The 16,845-nt window shown below is 41.7% G+C and overlaps 1 protein-coding gene across 2 annotated transcripts in view; it reads right to left on the reverse strand.

Annotated features, from left to right (window-relative positions):
* Positions 1-16,845, reverse strand: part of LOC136871691 (breast cancer anti-estrogen resistance protein 3 homolog) — an 877,056-nt gene that overhangs the window by 390,135 nt on the left and 470,076 nt on the right. For both annotated transcript variants that reach the window (XM_067145201.2, XM_067145202.2), the window contains exon 3: positions 1,743-1,854. In XM_067145201.2, the coding sequence (XP_067001302.1) occupies positions 1,743-1,854 (112 nt within the window). The remainder of the gene's footprint in view (positions 1-1,742; positions 1,855-16,845) is intronic.

Genomic DNA, 16,845 nt, shown 5'->3' on the forward strand with positions numbered 1-16,845 from the left:
CCTGCTGGCCGGGTGTTCGGATGCCGGCACCAGAATCACGTTTCTGTGGCTCCCAAGCCACATGGGCATAGAGGGAAACGAGTTAGTAGATCGGGCTGCCAAGGAGGCAGTTACACTGCCCCCCTTGCCTTTCAAGGTTCCAGCAAGTGATATTCGCTCCCAGCTGCGACATCTTGTTATGTCCCATTGGGAGATGGAGTGGCAGGCCATTCCACTTCCCAATAAGCTGAGAGCGATAAAAGGAACAACGAAGGTATGGAGGACTTCCCTTCGGGCTTCGCGGAGGGAAGCCGTGGTATTATGTCGTCTTCGGATCGGCCACGGTATCTTGACTCACTCGCATCTTTTGAAAGGAGAACCCCCTCCGGTGTGTACCTGCGGCGACCATCTTACCGTGGTGCACATCCTTACGGAGTGTGTGGACCTGGTCGATCTGCGCCGTAGTCTTAACCTTCCGAGTACTATCTCCCTTATCTTGCGTGATGACGAGCAGTCAGCAGACCTCGTCGTCCGCTTTATGAGGGATAGTGGACTGTTTTATCTTGTGTGATGCTGTCCTTTGTCCTAGTGTGTTTTGTGTCACTTTGGCTTTTATCCCATTGACTTCATTTTAGTTTGTGTTGCGTATTTTAATGTGTTATTTTAACGTCTCTCGTAAATTATGTACTACCAGGCAATGCCTTATTCTTTTGTTTTCCTGTATATTCTCTTACTTTATTAGAAAATTAGGCATTGCGTATTAGATCCACTGATTGTTTTAATCTCACCCTCATTTTTCTCCATCATCATTTTTTTAAACCTTAGTCAGTGGATATGTTTTACAATTTTAACATCATCTCTCATGTCGTTTATCTCGTTCCATTAGGGGCCGATGACCTTCGATGTTAGGCCCCTTTAAACAACAAGCATCATCATCATCATCGAAAGGGAGTCACTAGTGATATATCGGTCACCGAACTCGATAGCTGCAGTCGCTTAAGTGCGGCCAGTATCCAGTAATAGGGGGATAGTGGGTTCGAACCCCACTGTCGGCAACCCTGAAGATGGTTTTCCGTGGTTTCCCACTTTCACACCAGGCAAATGCCGGGGCTGTACCTTAATTAAGGCCATGGCCGCTTACTTTCAATTCCTAGCCCTTTCCTATTCTATCGTCGCCATAAGACATATCTGTGTCGGTCGGGATATCCCAGGACGGGTTCGGCTCGCCAGGTGCAGGTCTTTCTATTTGACACCCTTAGGTGACCTGCACGTCGTGATGAGGATGAAATGATAATGAAGACAACACATACACCCAGCCCCCGTGCCATTGGAATTAACCAATTAAGGTTAAAATCCCCGACCCGGCCGGGAATCGAACCCGGGACCCTCTGAACCGAAGGCAAGTACGCTGACCGTTCAGCCAGCGAGTCGGACATCTGTGTCGGTGCGACGCAAAAAAAAAGAAAAAAAAAGAAAAGAGATATCTCGGTCATATTGAAAGGAGTTGAGAATTATAGGTATTACATGTATGCTTCTTCGCTGTAAGACCACACAGGTGATGATTTGTTCTAGGAATAAATAGTGAAAAATAAAGGCAATAATTTCTAGTTGTAATTATACAAATTATTAAAAAAGGATTGCACGAATTAACAAAAATAATAGTCAAAATTGATGTCCCAAAAGCCACCACCCATACACACATGCCTAGGGGCCTATATTACTCGTATATATCGGCTTCTCTGTAGAGTTCGAATTTGACTTACTTTTTTCATACTTGGAGCGCAGTGCCACAAGGCTGGACACGATCCTAGCCCGGTGAGCAGAGTTCTTGACGCCGAGGTCCTTGATGTCCTCCTCAGAGAAAGACAGCAGATCCTGAAACAATTAAAAGGCAAACTTCTGTCAAAATACAAGCTATGCTATAATAACCTAAGAGGTATAATATGAAGTAATGCAGCTGAATGAAGGCAGTAAACATAACTGACACCTGTAAAGTTACGGGAAGAAACGCATTCTAACGTACTCCGAGGAGGCTGAATGAAATAAATAATAAATAAATAAATAAATAAATAAATAAATAAATAAATAAGTAAGAACTACACACAAGAGTAGTTAAGTACAAGCTAAGAAAGCGTTTCACACAGATTATTGGTTAAATTCATGAGCATAATTACAACATTGGTTTTAATAGAAGAGGATTTCACGGTAGTTGCACCAAATAATGGTTCGGGTGGGAATTTCCAAAAACAGTTTTCTTATCACCAATAAAATATTATTATCAATCATCAATCAATACTGATCTTCATTTAGGGCAGTCGCCCGGGTGGCAGATTCCCTACCTGTGTTTTTCCTAGCCTTTTCTGAAATAATTTCAAAGAAATTGGAAATTTATTGAACATCTCCTCCCTCAGTAAGTTATTCCAATTCCTAACTCCCCTTCCTATAATTTAATATTTGCTCCAATTTGTCTTCTTGAATCTCAACTTTATCTTCATATTGTGATCTTTCTTACTTTTAAAGACGCCACTCAAACTTATTATTGGCATTGCCGAAATCAACGCGATGCCAGGAAGGAAGAAACTAAGAGAATTTAATGCCAGGTACAAAACACAAACCTGGAACTGGTGAATAATTTCAAGTATTTAGGGTGTGTAATAAAATGGCGCATGGTTTTTAGTTCCGGGGTGTCCGAGAACAAGTTCGGCTCTCCCGATGCTGCGTACTAAGTATAATGGCCTGCCTGAATGTTGACGGGAAGTAGCTGGGGAGTTAGATGCCTCTCTTCTTTAGTATGTCATTCCTCTGGTTCATACATTTTCTGATACTAATTTTACGTAACTTACTGGTTCATCGTAGCATTCCAGCTATTCAGCTATTCAATCCCTACTCTGAGGCATTGATTGGAATGAACAGTGTGCACATTTAACGGAATATTGGCGGAGGAATGCTCGCGGTTGTCTGCGGCCTGGTCATTCCAGCACTGGAACTTTGGAGTGTTAGATCGGCACCGTAGGACATACAGTTCGCTAAAAGTGAGAAAATGTGCGCTTTTCATTTGATCGAGCATTTTATATACTAACATTGCTTTTAATCGCTACATTCCGACTGACGTCATTATAATGACCTATGTTGACTTCAGTTGGGAAAACTACAGAGAGAGTATTTTTTGAGAATACCGTAGCGAAGCCCACGAACCTTCTACGCAGGCGTAGCATGGGGAGAGGTGATACTCCCACGTGGCGCGTCCCAGGTGGCGGATAGGGGGGTCCTAAACGGCTTGCCGGCGGACTTGAGGGAAATAAAATACCTCTCGCGGACCAAACACACACCCCCTGTGGGTGGGGGAGGCTGACGAATAATACACCCACGGTATCCCCTGCCTGTCGTGAGAGGCGACTAAAAGGGGCGACCAAGGGATGAATGAATTAGAACCATGAAACTACTTTTGATTCGTACCATCACGCGGGGAACACCATGGGTTGCCTGTACTTGCGAGTTGTACCACTATGTTCGGTACGAAATGGGTTTGTGTTTAGTAGTAGTCATGAGCGTGGCCTGGAGGTTTCCAGTACCCGTGCGTCGTACCCATGTGAGCACCACTGCGGGTCTGGGCGTAGCCTGTGAGTTGTACCACTATATGAGCGACACCGTGGGTCTGCGTTGCCTTTGATTAGTATCCACTCTGTGAGGAACACCACGGGGCCCGTGGGACCGGCATCCGTGCCTAGTACACCTAGGTGAGGAAACTCATTGGTTTGCGCTGGCTATGAGTGGCGCCATTGTGTGAGAAACACCATAGGTCTGCGTTACCTGTACGAAGTACAATACTTGTGAGTAGTACCGTCTTGTGTGGAAAACCGTGAGTTTCGCTACTTTTGATTAGTACCCCAACATGCCAATACCATGGTTCTACTTTACTCGCGACATGTACCATTCTGTGGGATCTTAGACATGGATTTTGCACCCCTTTCGACATAAAGCATCATCAAGCTTTATGAGTGGTCCCTTGGTCAGTAATCAATTATGTATGATCTTTGAGTCTGATCCACTGTATTTTGGCTGTTTATTTCCTTTTTTTAAAATTTTTTTTGTTGGGTTCATGTCCATCCATTAATTCTTCATGACGACAGTATTATTTTTTTGGTCAGTGGATGAATTTGACATTTTTGTTCTTTCATTTCGTACCATTAGGGGCCGATGACCTTAATGTTAGGCCCCTTTAAACAACAAGCATCATCATCATCAACCGTAGCGAAGCACAGGTACACCAGCTAGTTACCTTAAAAATGATTTTAAAATATTGAATAGGGTTGCGTTGCTTGTAAATGGCGCCGCAATATGAGAAAAACCATAAGTCTATAGTATATGTCGAATTTCATAACCTGTGAGCATTACCATAATGTGTGGAATACCGCGAGTCTCTGCTACTTTTGATTAGTACCGCAGCGTGACAAATACCATGGTTGTACATTCCTAGCGATAAGTACCGTTATGAGGAACCGATAACTTGGATTTTGGACCCCCTTTAGACTGCAAGCATCATCGATTCAATGTTATGCTATAGCAGCAGTCCCTTGGTCAGTAATCATATTGTTTTACGTCTGTTTGTGTGAATGTAAAGCATTGCGGGTCGCATCCACTGATTGTTTTAAATTCATGCCCATCCATTCATTTTTCGTTCTCACGCTTTGATTTCTGGTCGGTGGAGAATTTTAGACTTTTAATTTGTCATTCCATTCCGTCTCATTTCGTACCATTAGGGGCCGATGACCTCGATGTTAGGCCCCTTTAAACTACAATCACCATCGTCATCAAATTAAAAATCAAATTCCACAGCCTGTTTCCAGTCATTTGACCCGGGTCAGGAATAAAATGAAATAACACATTAAATAAGACTAAGACAGAGTCAAATTGGTTACAACTATTTATCTACTTCTACATTTATATTAACTTACATTTATATCTACTAGTAATTATATGCCATCTACATGTTATCTCCCCCCTCCCCTGTCCTAAATTTAATAAAGCGTAACATATTCTAGTACGAACATGTTCCTCACCCTTAATTATTTTCGTTAGTGCTTATTGTATTCCCTCTTCCACATAATGTTTTCTATATATATAAAAGCAAGTCGGGCTGGAGCGATGTATATATAAATATTTAAAAATGAAAAAAGACGTGAATTAATGAGGCACTTCCAGAAATCTCAGAAATTTGAAACTTGGTACGAGGGAAACTGATGACCCCAGGATCCCTAGAAAAATCGGAAATTCTCAAAATTCCCTGAAGGGGGCACGCTGGGGGGGCTCAAATTTTGGGCTCAGCATAAGAACACAGTCGTATAGTATATCCAAAACGATAACCTATAGGTTCCGTGGGCTTAAAAATTTTCGGGAATTTCCTCATTTTTATCCCCCATCCCCCCAAATCAAGATGGCGGCACAACCTGCGAGACGAGGTAGACAATTGAAATTTGGTGAAATTATAGCTTTTGGTCCCTAACCGACGGGAAAATTCCAATGTGTTCAAATTTTTCACTTTTTAACCCCAAAGATATCGAAATATGAAGGCAATTTTAATGACTGCGCAGACATTCCTTTTGAGCTATTTTTTGGCTAAACGGTAAGTCGTATCACAAAACGGATGGCACAATGTCCCTTCAATTCGGAGTGATCTACAACTTTGGTCCTGTGACATTTTGTCGTATCTCTCTCCCTTATACGTTAAATTTGGCCGTATTTCTGGATTGTTCGTAAATTTGGTGATTTTTACAAGTATATTTTATTGTTTGACACACTTATAAGAATGATAGGATCATCACGTTGTGTGCGCACATTGGCACGATTAAGGGACATATGTGTACCAAATTTCATGATTCTAGCTTATACATAAGTAGGCAAAATGTAATGTAAAATATTAAAAATGCACCCAAATTTCACCCTATTCAAAATTTGAACTCAATTTACCCCCTTAATATGGGAGATAATAGGAAATGGTTTAGAAACAAACATGTAGAGCGATAAATGAGGCGTCTGATGGCGCAAACCGTTTCTTAGTATCATAAACCGTTTAGGAGATATGAATCTCGAAGTGGAAGTCTGCACTTTTCAACGTGCTCATGCTTATCCGTCATCTATCTATATATATAAAAGCAAGTCGGGCTGGAGCGATGTATATATAAATATTTAAAAATGAAAAAAGACGTGAATTAATGAGGCACTTCCAGAAATCTCAGAAATATGAAACTTGGTACGAGGGAAACTGATGACCCCAGGATCCCTAGAAAAATCGGAAATTCTCAAAATTCCCTGAAGGGGGCACGCTGGGGGGGCTCAAATTTTGGGCTCAGCATAAGAACACAGTCGTATAGTATATCCAAAACGATAACCTATAGGTTCCGTGGGCTTAAAAATTTTCGGGAATTTCCTCATTTTTATCCCCCATCCCCCCAAATCAAGATGGCGGCACAACCTGCGAGACGAGGTAGACAATTGAAATTTGGTGAAATTATAGCTTTTGGTCCCTAACCGACGGGAAAATTCCAATGTGTATAAATTTTTCACTTTTTAACCCCAAAGATATCGAAATATGAAGGCAATTTTAATGACTGCGCAGACATTCCTTTTGAGCTATTTTTTGGCTAAACGGTAAGTCGTATCACAAAACGGATGGCACAATGTCTCTTCAATTCGGTGTGATCTACAACTTTGGTCCTGTGACATTTTGTCGTATCTCTCTCCCTTATACGTTAAATTTGGCCGTATTTCTGGATTGTTCGTAAATTTGGTGATTTTTACAAGTATATTTTATTGTTTGACACACTTATAAGAATGATAGGATCATCACGTTGTGTGCGCACATTGGCACGATTAAGGGACATATGTGTACCAAATTTCATGATTCTAGCTTATACATAAGTAGGCAAAATGTAATGTAAAATGTTAAAAATGCACCCAAATTTCACCCTATTCAAAATTTGAACTCAATTTACCCCCTTAATATGGGAGATACTAGGAAATGGTTTAGAAACAAACATGTAGAGCGATAAATGAGGCGCCTGATGGCGCAAACCGTTTCTTAATATCATAAACCGTTTAGGAGATATGAATCTCGAAGTGGAAGTCTGCACTTTTCAACGTGCTCATGCTTATCCGTCATCTATATATATAAAAGCAAGTCGGGCTGGAGCGATGTATATATAAATATTTGAAAATGAAAAAAGACGTGAATTAATGAGGCACTTCCAGAAATCTCAGAAATTTGAAACTTGGTACGAGGGAAACTGATGACCCCAGGATCCCTAGAAAAATCGGAAATTCTCAAAATTCCCTGAAGGGGGCACGCTGGGGGGGCTCAAATTTTGGGCTCAGCATAAGAACACAGTCGTATAGTATATCCAAAACGATAACCTATAGGTTCCGTGGGCTTAAAAATTTTCGGGAATTTCCTCATTTTTATCCCCCATCCCCCCAAATCAAAATGGCGGCACAACCTGCGAGACGAGGTAGACAATTGAAATTTGGTGAAATTATAGCTTTTGGTCCCTAACCGACGGGAAAATTCCAATGTGTTCAAATTTTTCACTTTTTAACCCCAAAGATATCGAAATATGGAGGCAATTTTAATGACTGCGCAGACATTCCTTTTGAGCTATTTTTTGGCTAAACGGTAAGTCGTATCACAAAACGGATGGCACAATGTCCGTTCAATTCGGAGTGATCTACAGCATTGGTCCTGTGATATTTTGTCGTATCTCTCTCCCTTATACGTTAAATTTGGCCGTATTTCTGGATTGTTCGTAAATTTGGTGATTTTTACAAGTATATTTTATTGTTTGACACACTTATAAGAATGATAGGATCATCACGTTGTGTGCGCACATTGGCACGATTAAGGGACATATGTGTACCATATTTCATGATTCTAGCTTATACATAAGTAGTCAAAATGTAATGTAAAATGTTAAAAATGTACCCAAATTTCACCCTATTCAAAATTTGAACTCAATTTACCCCTTAATATGGGAGATACGAGGAAATGGTTTAGAAACAAACATGTAGAGCGAATAACGAGGCGTCTGATGGCGCAAACCGTTTCTTAATATCATAAACCGTTTAGGAGGTATGAATCTCGAAGTGGAAATCTGCACTTTTCAACGTGCTCATGCTTATCCGTCATCTATATAAATAAAATTGTTTCTGTTTGTCTGTTCCACCATCACGTCGAAACGGCTGGATAGATCTCAACCAAACTTCATATTTAGAGTATACTGACCCCGGGGAAGGTTTCGATATGCATATCATTTTATAATCTTTGAAAAGACGGGGGTTTTATAGGAAAAACGGTTTTCCTCCATTTTCTCTTATACTATTATAGGCAAAATATCGAATTTGTCGTATAAGGACGAGACAAAGCTCAATTTAATCCTCTTGACGCAAAGAACAAAACTCGGTAAGCCCTATGGGCCCGAAAACCATGTTTTAAGGCCCTAAAACCAACCGTTACGGAGATATTGGCACCACACTACCCCTGCTCTAGGAATCGGATAAAGAAATGAACTGCCGTAACCATGGCAACGTCAGCTCCAGGATTCTAGAGCAGTGAGATTATGCATGTACGTTTGGGCATAGCTGTCAACCAAAATAGGTACAAATAAGATTTAATATCTGGGAAAAAAATATACTGTTGTGTAAGGCACTCATAGGACTCCTTTGGGCGGGGATAAATAAAATTGTTTCTGTTTGTCTGTCTGTTTGTCTGTTCCACCATCACGTCGAAACGGCTGGATAGATCTCAACCAAACTTCATATTTAGGGTATACTCATCCCGGAGAAGGTTTTGATATGCATATCATTTTAAAATCCTTGAATAGACAGGGGGTTTATAGGAAAACCAGAATGGTTTTTCCACCATCACGTCGAAACGGCTGGATAGATCTCAACCAAACTTCATATTTAGAGGATACTCATCGCGGGGAACTTTTCCATATGCATATCATTTTAAAATATTTGAATATATGGGGGGTTTATAGGAAAATCAGAATGGTTTTTCCACCATCACGTCGAAACGGCTGGATGGATCTCAACCAAACATTGTATTTAGAGTATACTAATCCCGGGGAAGGTTTAGATATGCATATCATTTTAAAATCCTTGAATAGACGGGGGGTTTATAGGAAAACCAGAGTGGTTTTCCCACCATCACGTCGAAACGGCTGGATAGATCTCAGCCAAACTTCATATTTAGAGTATACTCATCCCAGGAAAGGTTCCGATATGCATATAATTTTAAAATCTTTGAATAGACGGGGTGTTTATAGGAAAACCACAGTGGTTTTCCTCTATTTTCTCTTATACTATTGATTTTCTGTAAACTTCGTTTACCGTACGTGAAACGTCTCTTCATTATAAACAACTTTCGTTATGTTCATAATTTACCTTACTCTTCACATGACGGAGAAATTTACAATTTTCTGCTGGTATCATGCTCTGCATTTAGTGACCGACAGACCGACAACGAACCTACAGGTTACCATGGCAACGTCTCTGACTGCATGCCAGTAGGGAAGTAACGTATTGCCATTTTCCTCATCATGCTTTTAAATTCGTGGTTGTTCCTTGGGTAGATGGCAAGAGAGGCATCAATCGGCTCATCTGCGGGATATTGGCGGAATATCGTTGGAGGTTATAACCGCCCTCGAATAGATTAAGTAATAACACCATTAGTCATCTTCATATTTGTTTACCTAAGAATCACTGAACCTAAATTTCTCCTCTGTTAGCGCTTTATTATATCCATAACTCACGGCATTTATTTATTTGTCGTTATCCGGCTGTCCTCAGTTATAATCCATTTTCTATTAGTTTCAACATTCTTAACTGTATTATTTTCTTCCTTAATTACGCCGTATGTACGTGAATGCTAGAAACTACTGGATGCATTTCCACCAAGATTCGTATTTAGAATACACCTGTCCTTGATAGGTTTCAGGGCAAATATTGTTTCTAAATCCCTGAACTAACTGGGGGTTTATACGAAACCGAAACAGTGATTTTGCACTTCCAAAAAATATACACAACAAAAGTTTATGGAAGTCTACCTACCTTGGTAGAAATTAATGTCTAAACCTTTTTTTCTCATGTGCATCATTTCGATACGAGGATCAATAAGGGAGATATCATTAAAGGACCGTTTTTCTGTACAAGTCCCATCGGACTTAACTCACGAGCGGGTGCGTGTAAAGCGTATTCCTTACAACTTGAAAACTACTGAAGACATTCGAAACAAAATTTATATTTAGCATCCACCTGTCCAAAGGTAGGTTTTAAACGTAAATAACATTTCATGTTCCGGAATGGACTGGCGGTTTATAAGGAACCGAAATGGTGATTTTACTCTTCCACAATATATACAGAACAAGACCAACCTGACTGGAAATCGACCAAACCTGATGGAATTCCACCTCTAAACCTTTTTTTTCATGTGCATTTTTTCGTCAGGAGGATTAATAAGGGAGATATCATGAATGGTCACTTTTGCAGGTTAAGTCCAGCGGACATAGCCCAAAAGGTGTTTTACATGGAGCAGATTCCTTATCTATATAAATCAAATCGTAACGACTGTGTACCTCTACACTGACTATTTTGGCGAAATTTTCCTACAGCTTTCCGTTTAAGGGGTAATAATAACAATCTCCATAATTTTTGATTTCCTGAAAGTCCTAATTTTTACCCGCCTCGCCCAAAATCCACATTGTGGCATAATCTGCCAGAAGAATAAGAAGATAATTGAAATTTGACAAAATTATACGTTTTAGCCTGTAACGAATGAAAAATCCTATATCATTAAATTTTTCATTTTTTATCCCCGAAGAATATCGAAATATGCAGGCAATTTTAATGATGGTGCAGACCTTCGGAAATTCCTATCACGTAACGGATTGCACAATCTCCGTTCAATTTGGAATGATCTACAACCTTGGTCTTATGACTTTATGCCGTATCTGTATCCCTTTTACGTTTGATTTTTCTCTATTAATCGATGTTAAGTCAATTTGGAATTTTCACATGCATTATTCATACTTTCAATTACTTATATGAAATATAGAATCATCAAACTCTTCACGAAAATTGGCCCACTCAGTAGCCATATGTGAGCCAAATGCTACGTATGTAGCTGTCACATTATTATCCGAAAAGTAATGTAATGTGAGATGATCTTACAAAACCTTTACCCTGTTCCACGTTTCTAAATCTGACCCAAGAATAGATGACATATCATTGGACCAGCCATTTAGGCCACTAAATCCGGCGTGTCTTATGGTATAATCCTTTGTCGATATGACGTACGTTTAGTAGCAGTTAATCTGTAAATGAAGGTCTTCAATATTGTAAACACGCATATACTTTCGTATGTCGATCTATATATATTCACTGATGTCGATTTAGCGATCGAGAAAGGGTCGGTCTGCTATTGTAATCAGTACTCCCCACACCGACTTTGACTGGCAGTAGGAAAGGGTTCCTTCTCCAACTCCTGTGTAACTGTCATTAGTAAGGAAGGCCTACAATTGTAATGAATAGTTCCCTTCTCGATTTGACTTGCAGAAGGTAAGTGAGCATGCAGTTTTGTTTAAAACTCCCCTACCCGATTGTGTTTGGCAGTAGGCAAGGGTGCCCGCCATTATAAAGAAATGTACTCATCTAAAATGTGACTGGCATTAGGCATAGTGGCCTGCTATTTTGATGGAAACTCACCAACTTGGTGTGACTGGCAGTACGCTGGCTGGCAGTAGGAAAAGGGGCCTGTCATTATAATGATAACTGCACAACTCAATTTCGAGTGATAGTAGGGTAATTGCCTGCCATTATAATAAAAACTGTAATCTGTCTGGAGGTAGGAAAGGGGGGCTGCCATTTTAACGAAAACTCCCCAAATCGATTCTGTCCGCATAGTAGGCAATGGGGCCTGCAATTATAATGTAAACTTCCCAACCTGATTGTGAATGCCAGTAGGCAAGTGAGCCTGCCGTTATATCACAAATCCGTAACAAACACTTTACATTGGAAACGTACGGGGACCTCCCCATGCTCTTTCTCGGATAACGCTAAGAGACATGCAATTTTAAAACTATCTTATTTACTGCATGTACACTATTTACTTCGATATTCGAATACAATGTAGAATACCGTAGCGAAGCACGGGTACATTCGCTAGTAAGATATAAAAATTGCTGTTCCTCCCAGAGTAATACATTCTTTATTTAATAATTTAACAATTGTTTGGAATTCTTTCTCTCTTTCTAATTTGGTTTTCTATTACCTACCCAGTCCGCCTCTATGTGTAGTGGTTAGTGTGATTAGCTGCCACCCCCGGAGGCCCGGGTTCGATTCCCGGCTCTGCCACGAAATTTGAAAAGTGGTACGAGGACTGGAACGGGGTCCACTCAGTCTCGGGAAGTCAACTGAGTAAAGGTGGGTTCGATTCCCACCTCAGCCATCCTGGAAGTGGTTTTCCGTGGTTTCCTACTTCTCCTCCAGGTAAATGCCGGGATGGTACCTAACTTAAGGCAACGGCCGCTTCCTTCCCTGTCCCTTGTCTATCTCTTCCAATTTTCCAATCCCCCCGCAAGGCCCCTGTTCCGCATAGCAGGTGAGGCAGCCTGGGCTATGTACTGGTCCTTCTCCCCAGTTGTATCCCCCGACCCAGAGTCTGTCGCTACTAACCACAAACTTATTTTGTACCTAACATAGTGGTACTACTCGCAAGTACCGAAAGAAAGTGCGCAGTAATTTCCTTCTTTATTTCGTACCACTGTATGAGCAACACCATGGGAAGAGCGACACCATGGTTCTGCCTTGCCTATGCTTAGTAGCCACTCTGTGAGGAACACCACGGGATAGTGCGGGTTCCTGTGGTTAGTCCACTTATGTGAGGAACCCCATAGGTTTGTGTTGCCTGTAAACAGCGCCGCAGTGTGCGAAACACCATAGGTCAGTGTTACGTGTGCGAATGTCATTACCTATGAGTAGTACCATATTGTGTGGAATGCCGCGAGTCTACGCTACTTTTGATTAGTACCGCAACAGGACAAATAACATGGTTCTACTTCCGTAGCGATAAGTACAATTATGAGGGGCCGATGGCCTGGATTTTGGACCCATTTTGACTACAAGCATCATCGATTCAGTATTTTGCCATAGAAGCAGTCACTTGGTCGGTAATACTAACCTAGTTTCTGGGAATGTGAGGCATTGCGGGTAGGGTCCACTGATTGTTTTAATTTCATATCCATCCATTCATTCTTCGTCCTCACCTTTTCGAATTCTGGTCAGTGGAGGATTATGGATGTTTAAATTGTCATAACATTTTGTACCATTAGAGTCCGATGGCCTAGATGTTAGGTCCCTTTATACAACAAGCATCATATTCAACATCTTTCTACTGGGTTCGCGTAGTAGGCAATTTGTGCCTACTGGGGCTGGTGAGAAACTACGCGAAACGAACGAGAAACATGTGCATTCGCCCCGAGAATCACCTCTGTCTCCCACTTCCCACTTCCCCTCCCTTCTCTTCCCTCCTCTGAATCAGAGCACCAGGCAGCGCCTGGCTCTCTCGCATAGCAAATATGGCAATTTCGTCAATGTGAATCGCGTGCCCGCAAGTCAAAATTACCTCATTTTCTGGAAAGGAAAAAATATTCTTCGCCAATCCGATTGCACCATCGTTCCCAAAATAACACGAAGAGCATCCCTAACATTTTTGTCGGTATAGTTCTGTTACACCCTGTATTTGTAACTAGAAATCTTTCTCGAGCGAAAGTTTGGCTCAGGACGTTTGAATACTACTCATGGAGCAGACGGAGATATAATTGGGATCATCACTTTTGTTACTCGTTATTTATCTTCCAACACCTAAAGGTGCTGCAGCTGTCTGGGTGTTCGTTAGTACTTGTTTGGCGATGATACAACGAACTGGGAGCCATTTGTCAAGGAGATAATGGCGCCACAACCAGTATCGGAAGGCCTCCCTAAATAATAGATCCATGACATCACCCAGAAGTTGCTACCGGGTGGCCATGATGACGTCACGTCTAGGCGATAGATATCAACAAAGAGTACAATGTGCAGTCACGCAAATCCACTCCTGAACAGAACAGATGAATATCTCCCTCCTCATTAAGAGATGCATCTAAACAGGGTAAGCAGACTTTTTTCAAAGCAAACATACATTCAATAGAATTCCGTTTATTTGCAGTCCGTTAATGTATTATATAAACTTACGGTTTAACCGGACTGATTATGTAGATAATACTTCTACATTAAACTCGCTCTCAAAAATGATCGTTTCCAAGCTATTTTTAATTTAAGAGGATTTCGTTAACAAAACGAAAACATTGTTCAATTCTAAGAAATCCGACTGACTGACTGACTCCATGGCACTACAGCCCTGAAGGGTCTTGGCCTACTAAGCGACCGCTGCTCAGCCCGAAGGCCTGCAGATTACGAGGTGGCATGTGATCAGCACGATTAATCCTCTCGGCCGTTATTCTTGGCTGTCTAGACTGGGGCCGCTATCTCACCATCAGATAGCTCCTCAATTGTAATCATGTAGGCTGAGTGGACCTCGAACCAGCCCTCAGATTCAGGTAAAAATCTCTGACCTGGCCGGGAATCGAACCCGGAACCTCCGGGTAAGAGGCAGGCACGCTACCCCTACACCACGGGGCCGGCTTGAAATACGAAATATTCTGAAATGCTTTTCAGTTATACTGAATTTAAACGTATTTAGAACTAAATATAATTGTTTTGTCGATAAGTCACTTGATGTAAATTATTTTAAGAGTGCAATTTTTGTTACTTGTCTATCTTTATAAGAATACTATTCTAACATGTTATTTTCGAGAAAACTTAAGTTTATGGGTCACAAGTTTCAATAATTTATTTCATAACGCGTTTCAAAAACTTTGCTCTATTGTCAGGTGGTGAAAATGGTGACACAAAATTGCTGCTTTACAGGCCTACACAGTTGTTTTCAGAGAACATTATACTATTGCACTGAATAGCAGAAGCTAGGCCTATGTGGATTATGAATTTATTACATGTGTGTTTTTCTTTTTTCACTTTGCTTTACGGCGCACCGACACAGATTGGTCTTATGGCGACGATGGGATAGGAAAATTCTAGGAGTGGGAAGGAAGCGGCCGTGGCCATAATTAAGGTACAACCCCAACATTCATCTGCTGTGAACATGGGAAACTACGGGAAACTATCTTCAGGGCCGCCGACAGTGGAGTTCGAACCCTCTATCTCTCGGATGCAAGCTCACAGCTGTGCGCCACGAACCTACTACGCTGGCGTAGCAGGGGGAGAGATGATACTCCCACGTGGCGCGTCCCAGGTGGCGGATAAGGCGGTCCTAACCGGCTTGCCGGCGGACTTAAGGGAAATAAAATACTTCTCACGGACCAAACACACTACCCCCTGCGGGTGGGGGACGCACATGTAGAGTACACCCGCGGTATCCCCAGCCAGTCATAGAGGCGACTAACAGGGGCCCAAGAGGCTCTTAACTTGGGAGTGTGGATTGGCGACCACGGGGCCTTTAGCTGAGTCTTGGCATTGCTTCCACTTACTTGTGCTAGGCTCCTCACTTTCGTCTATTCTGTCAGACCTCCCTTGGTCAACTCTTGTTCTTTTCCGACCCCGACGCTATTAGAGCATTCGAGGCCTAGGGAGTCTTTCATTTTCACGCCCTTCGTGCCCCTTGCCTTACTTCGTCCGTTACTTCATCTTTCGAAGTGACGGATCCTTTCTTTCTTCTTTTCTCTCTCTCTTTACACCCTGTGGGTGGGGGACGCAGACAAATAATACACCCACGGTATCCCCTGCCTGTCGTGAGAGGCGACTAAAAGGGGTGACCAAGGGATGATTGAATTAGAACCATGAAACTACTTTTGATTCGTACTATCACACGGGGAACACCATGGGTTTGCTTGTACTTGCAAGTAGTACCGCTATATTAGGTATGAAATAGGTCTGTGATTAGTAGCAGTAAAGAGGCTGGTCTCTGGGTTTCCAGTACCCGCCAGTTGTACCCATGTGAGCAACACCGCGAGTCTGGGCGTTGCCTGTGAGTTGTACCACTATATGAGCGACACCGTGGGTCTGCGTTGCCTGTGATTAGTACCCACTATGTGAGGAACACCACGGGATAGTAAGAGTCTCTGTGGTTAGTACACCCAGGTGAGGAACCTCATCGGTTTGCGTTGGCTATGAATGGCGCCATTGTGAGAAACACCATAGCTCTGGGTTACCTGTACGAAGTACCTTATTTGTGAGTAGTACCATCTTGTGTGGGACACCGTGAGTCTTCGCTACTTTTGATTAGTTCCCCAACATGACAAATACCATGGTTCTACTTTACTCGCGACATGTACCATTCTGAGGAGCCTTAGACCTGGATTTTGGACTCCTGTAGACATCAAGCATCCTCGATTCAGGATTGTGCTTTATAAGGTATCCCTTGGTCAGTCATACTATTATTTATGATATTTTTGAGTCGAATCCACTGTTTTTTTTGTTTGCTTGTATTTATTGGGGGTTCATGTCCATCCATTCATTCTTCATGACATTTTTTTTTGATCGGTGGATGATTTTGAACTTTTTGTTGTCATTTCATTTAGTACCATTAGGGGCCGATGACCCCGATGTTAGGCCCCTTTAAACTACAAGCATCATCATCATCATCATCATCATCATCATGACAGCTGTGCTACATCTATGTTGGGTCAAGTAAAGGTGTGTGTCGTTTCAGAAATAAACAGTTGCTGCTAAAGCATAGTCTTGCTTTAAAATATTAATTTT

The sequence above is a fragment of the Anabrus simplex genome, chromosome 4, assembly GCF_040414725.1.
Source record: "Anabrus simplex isolate iqAnaSimp1 chromosome 4, ASM4041472v1, whole genome shotgun sequence".
NCBI lineage: Eukaryota > Metazoa > Arthropoda > Insecta > Orthoptera > Tettigoniidae > Anabrus > Anabrus simplex.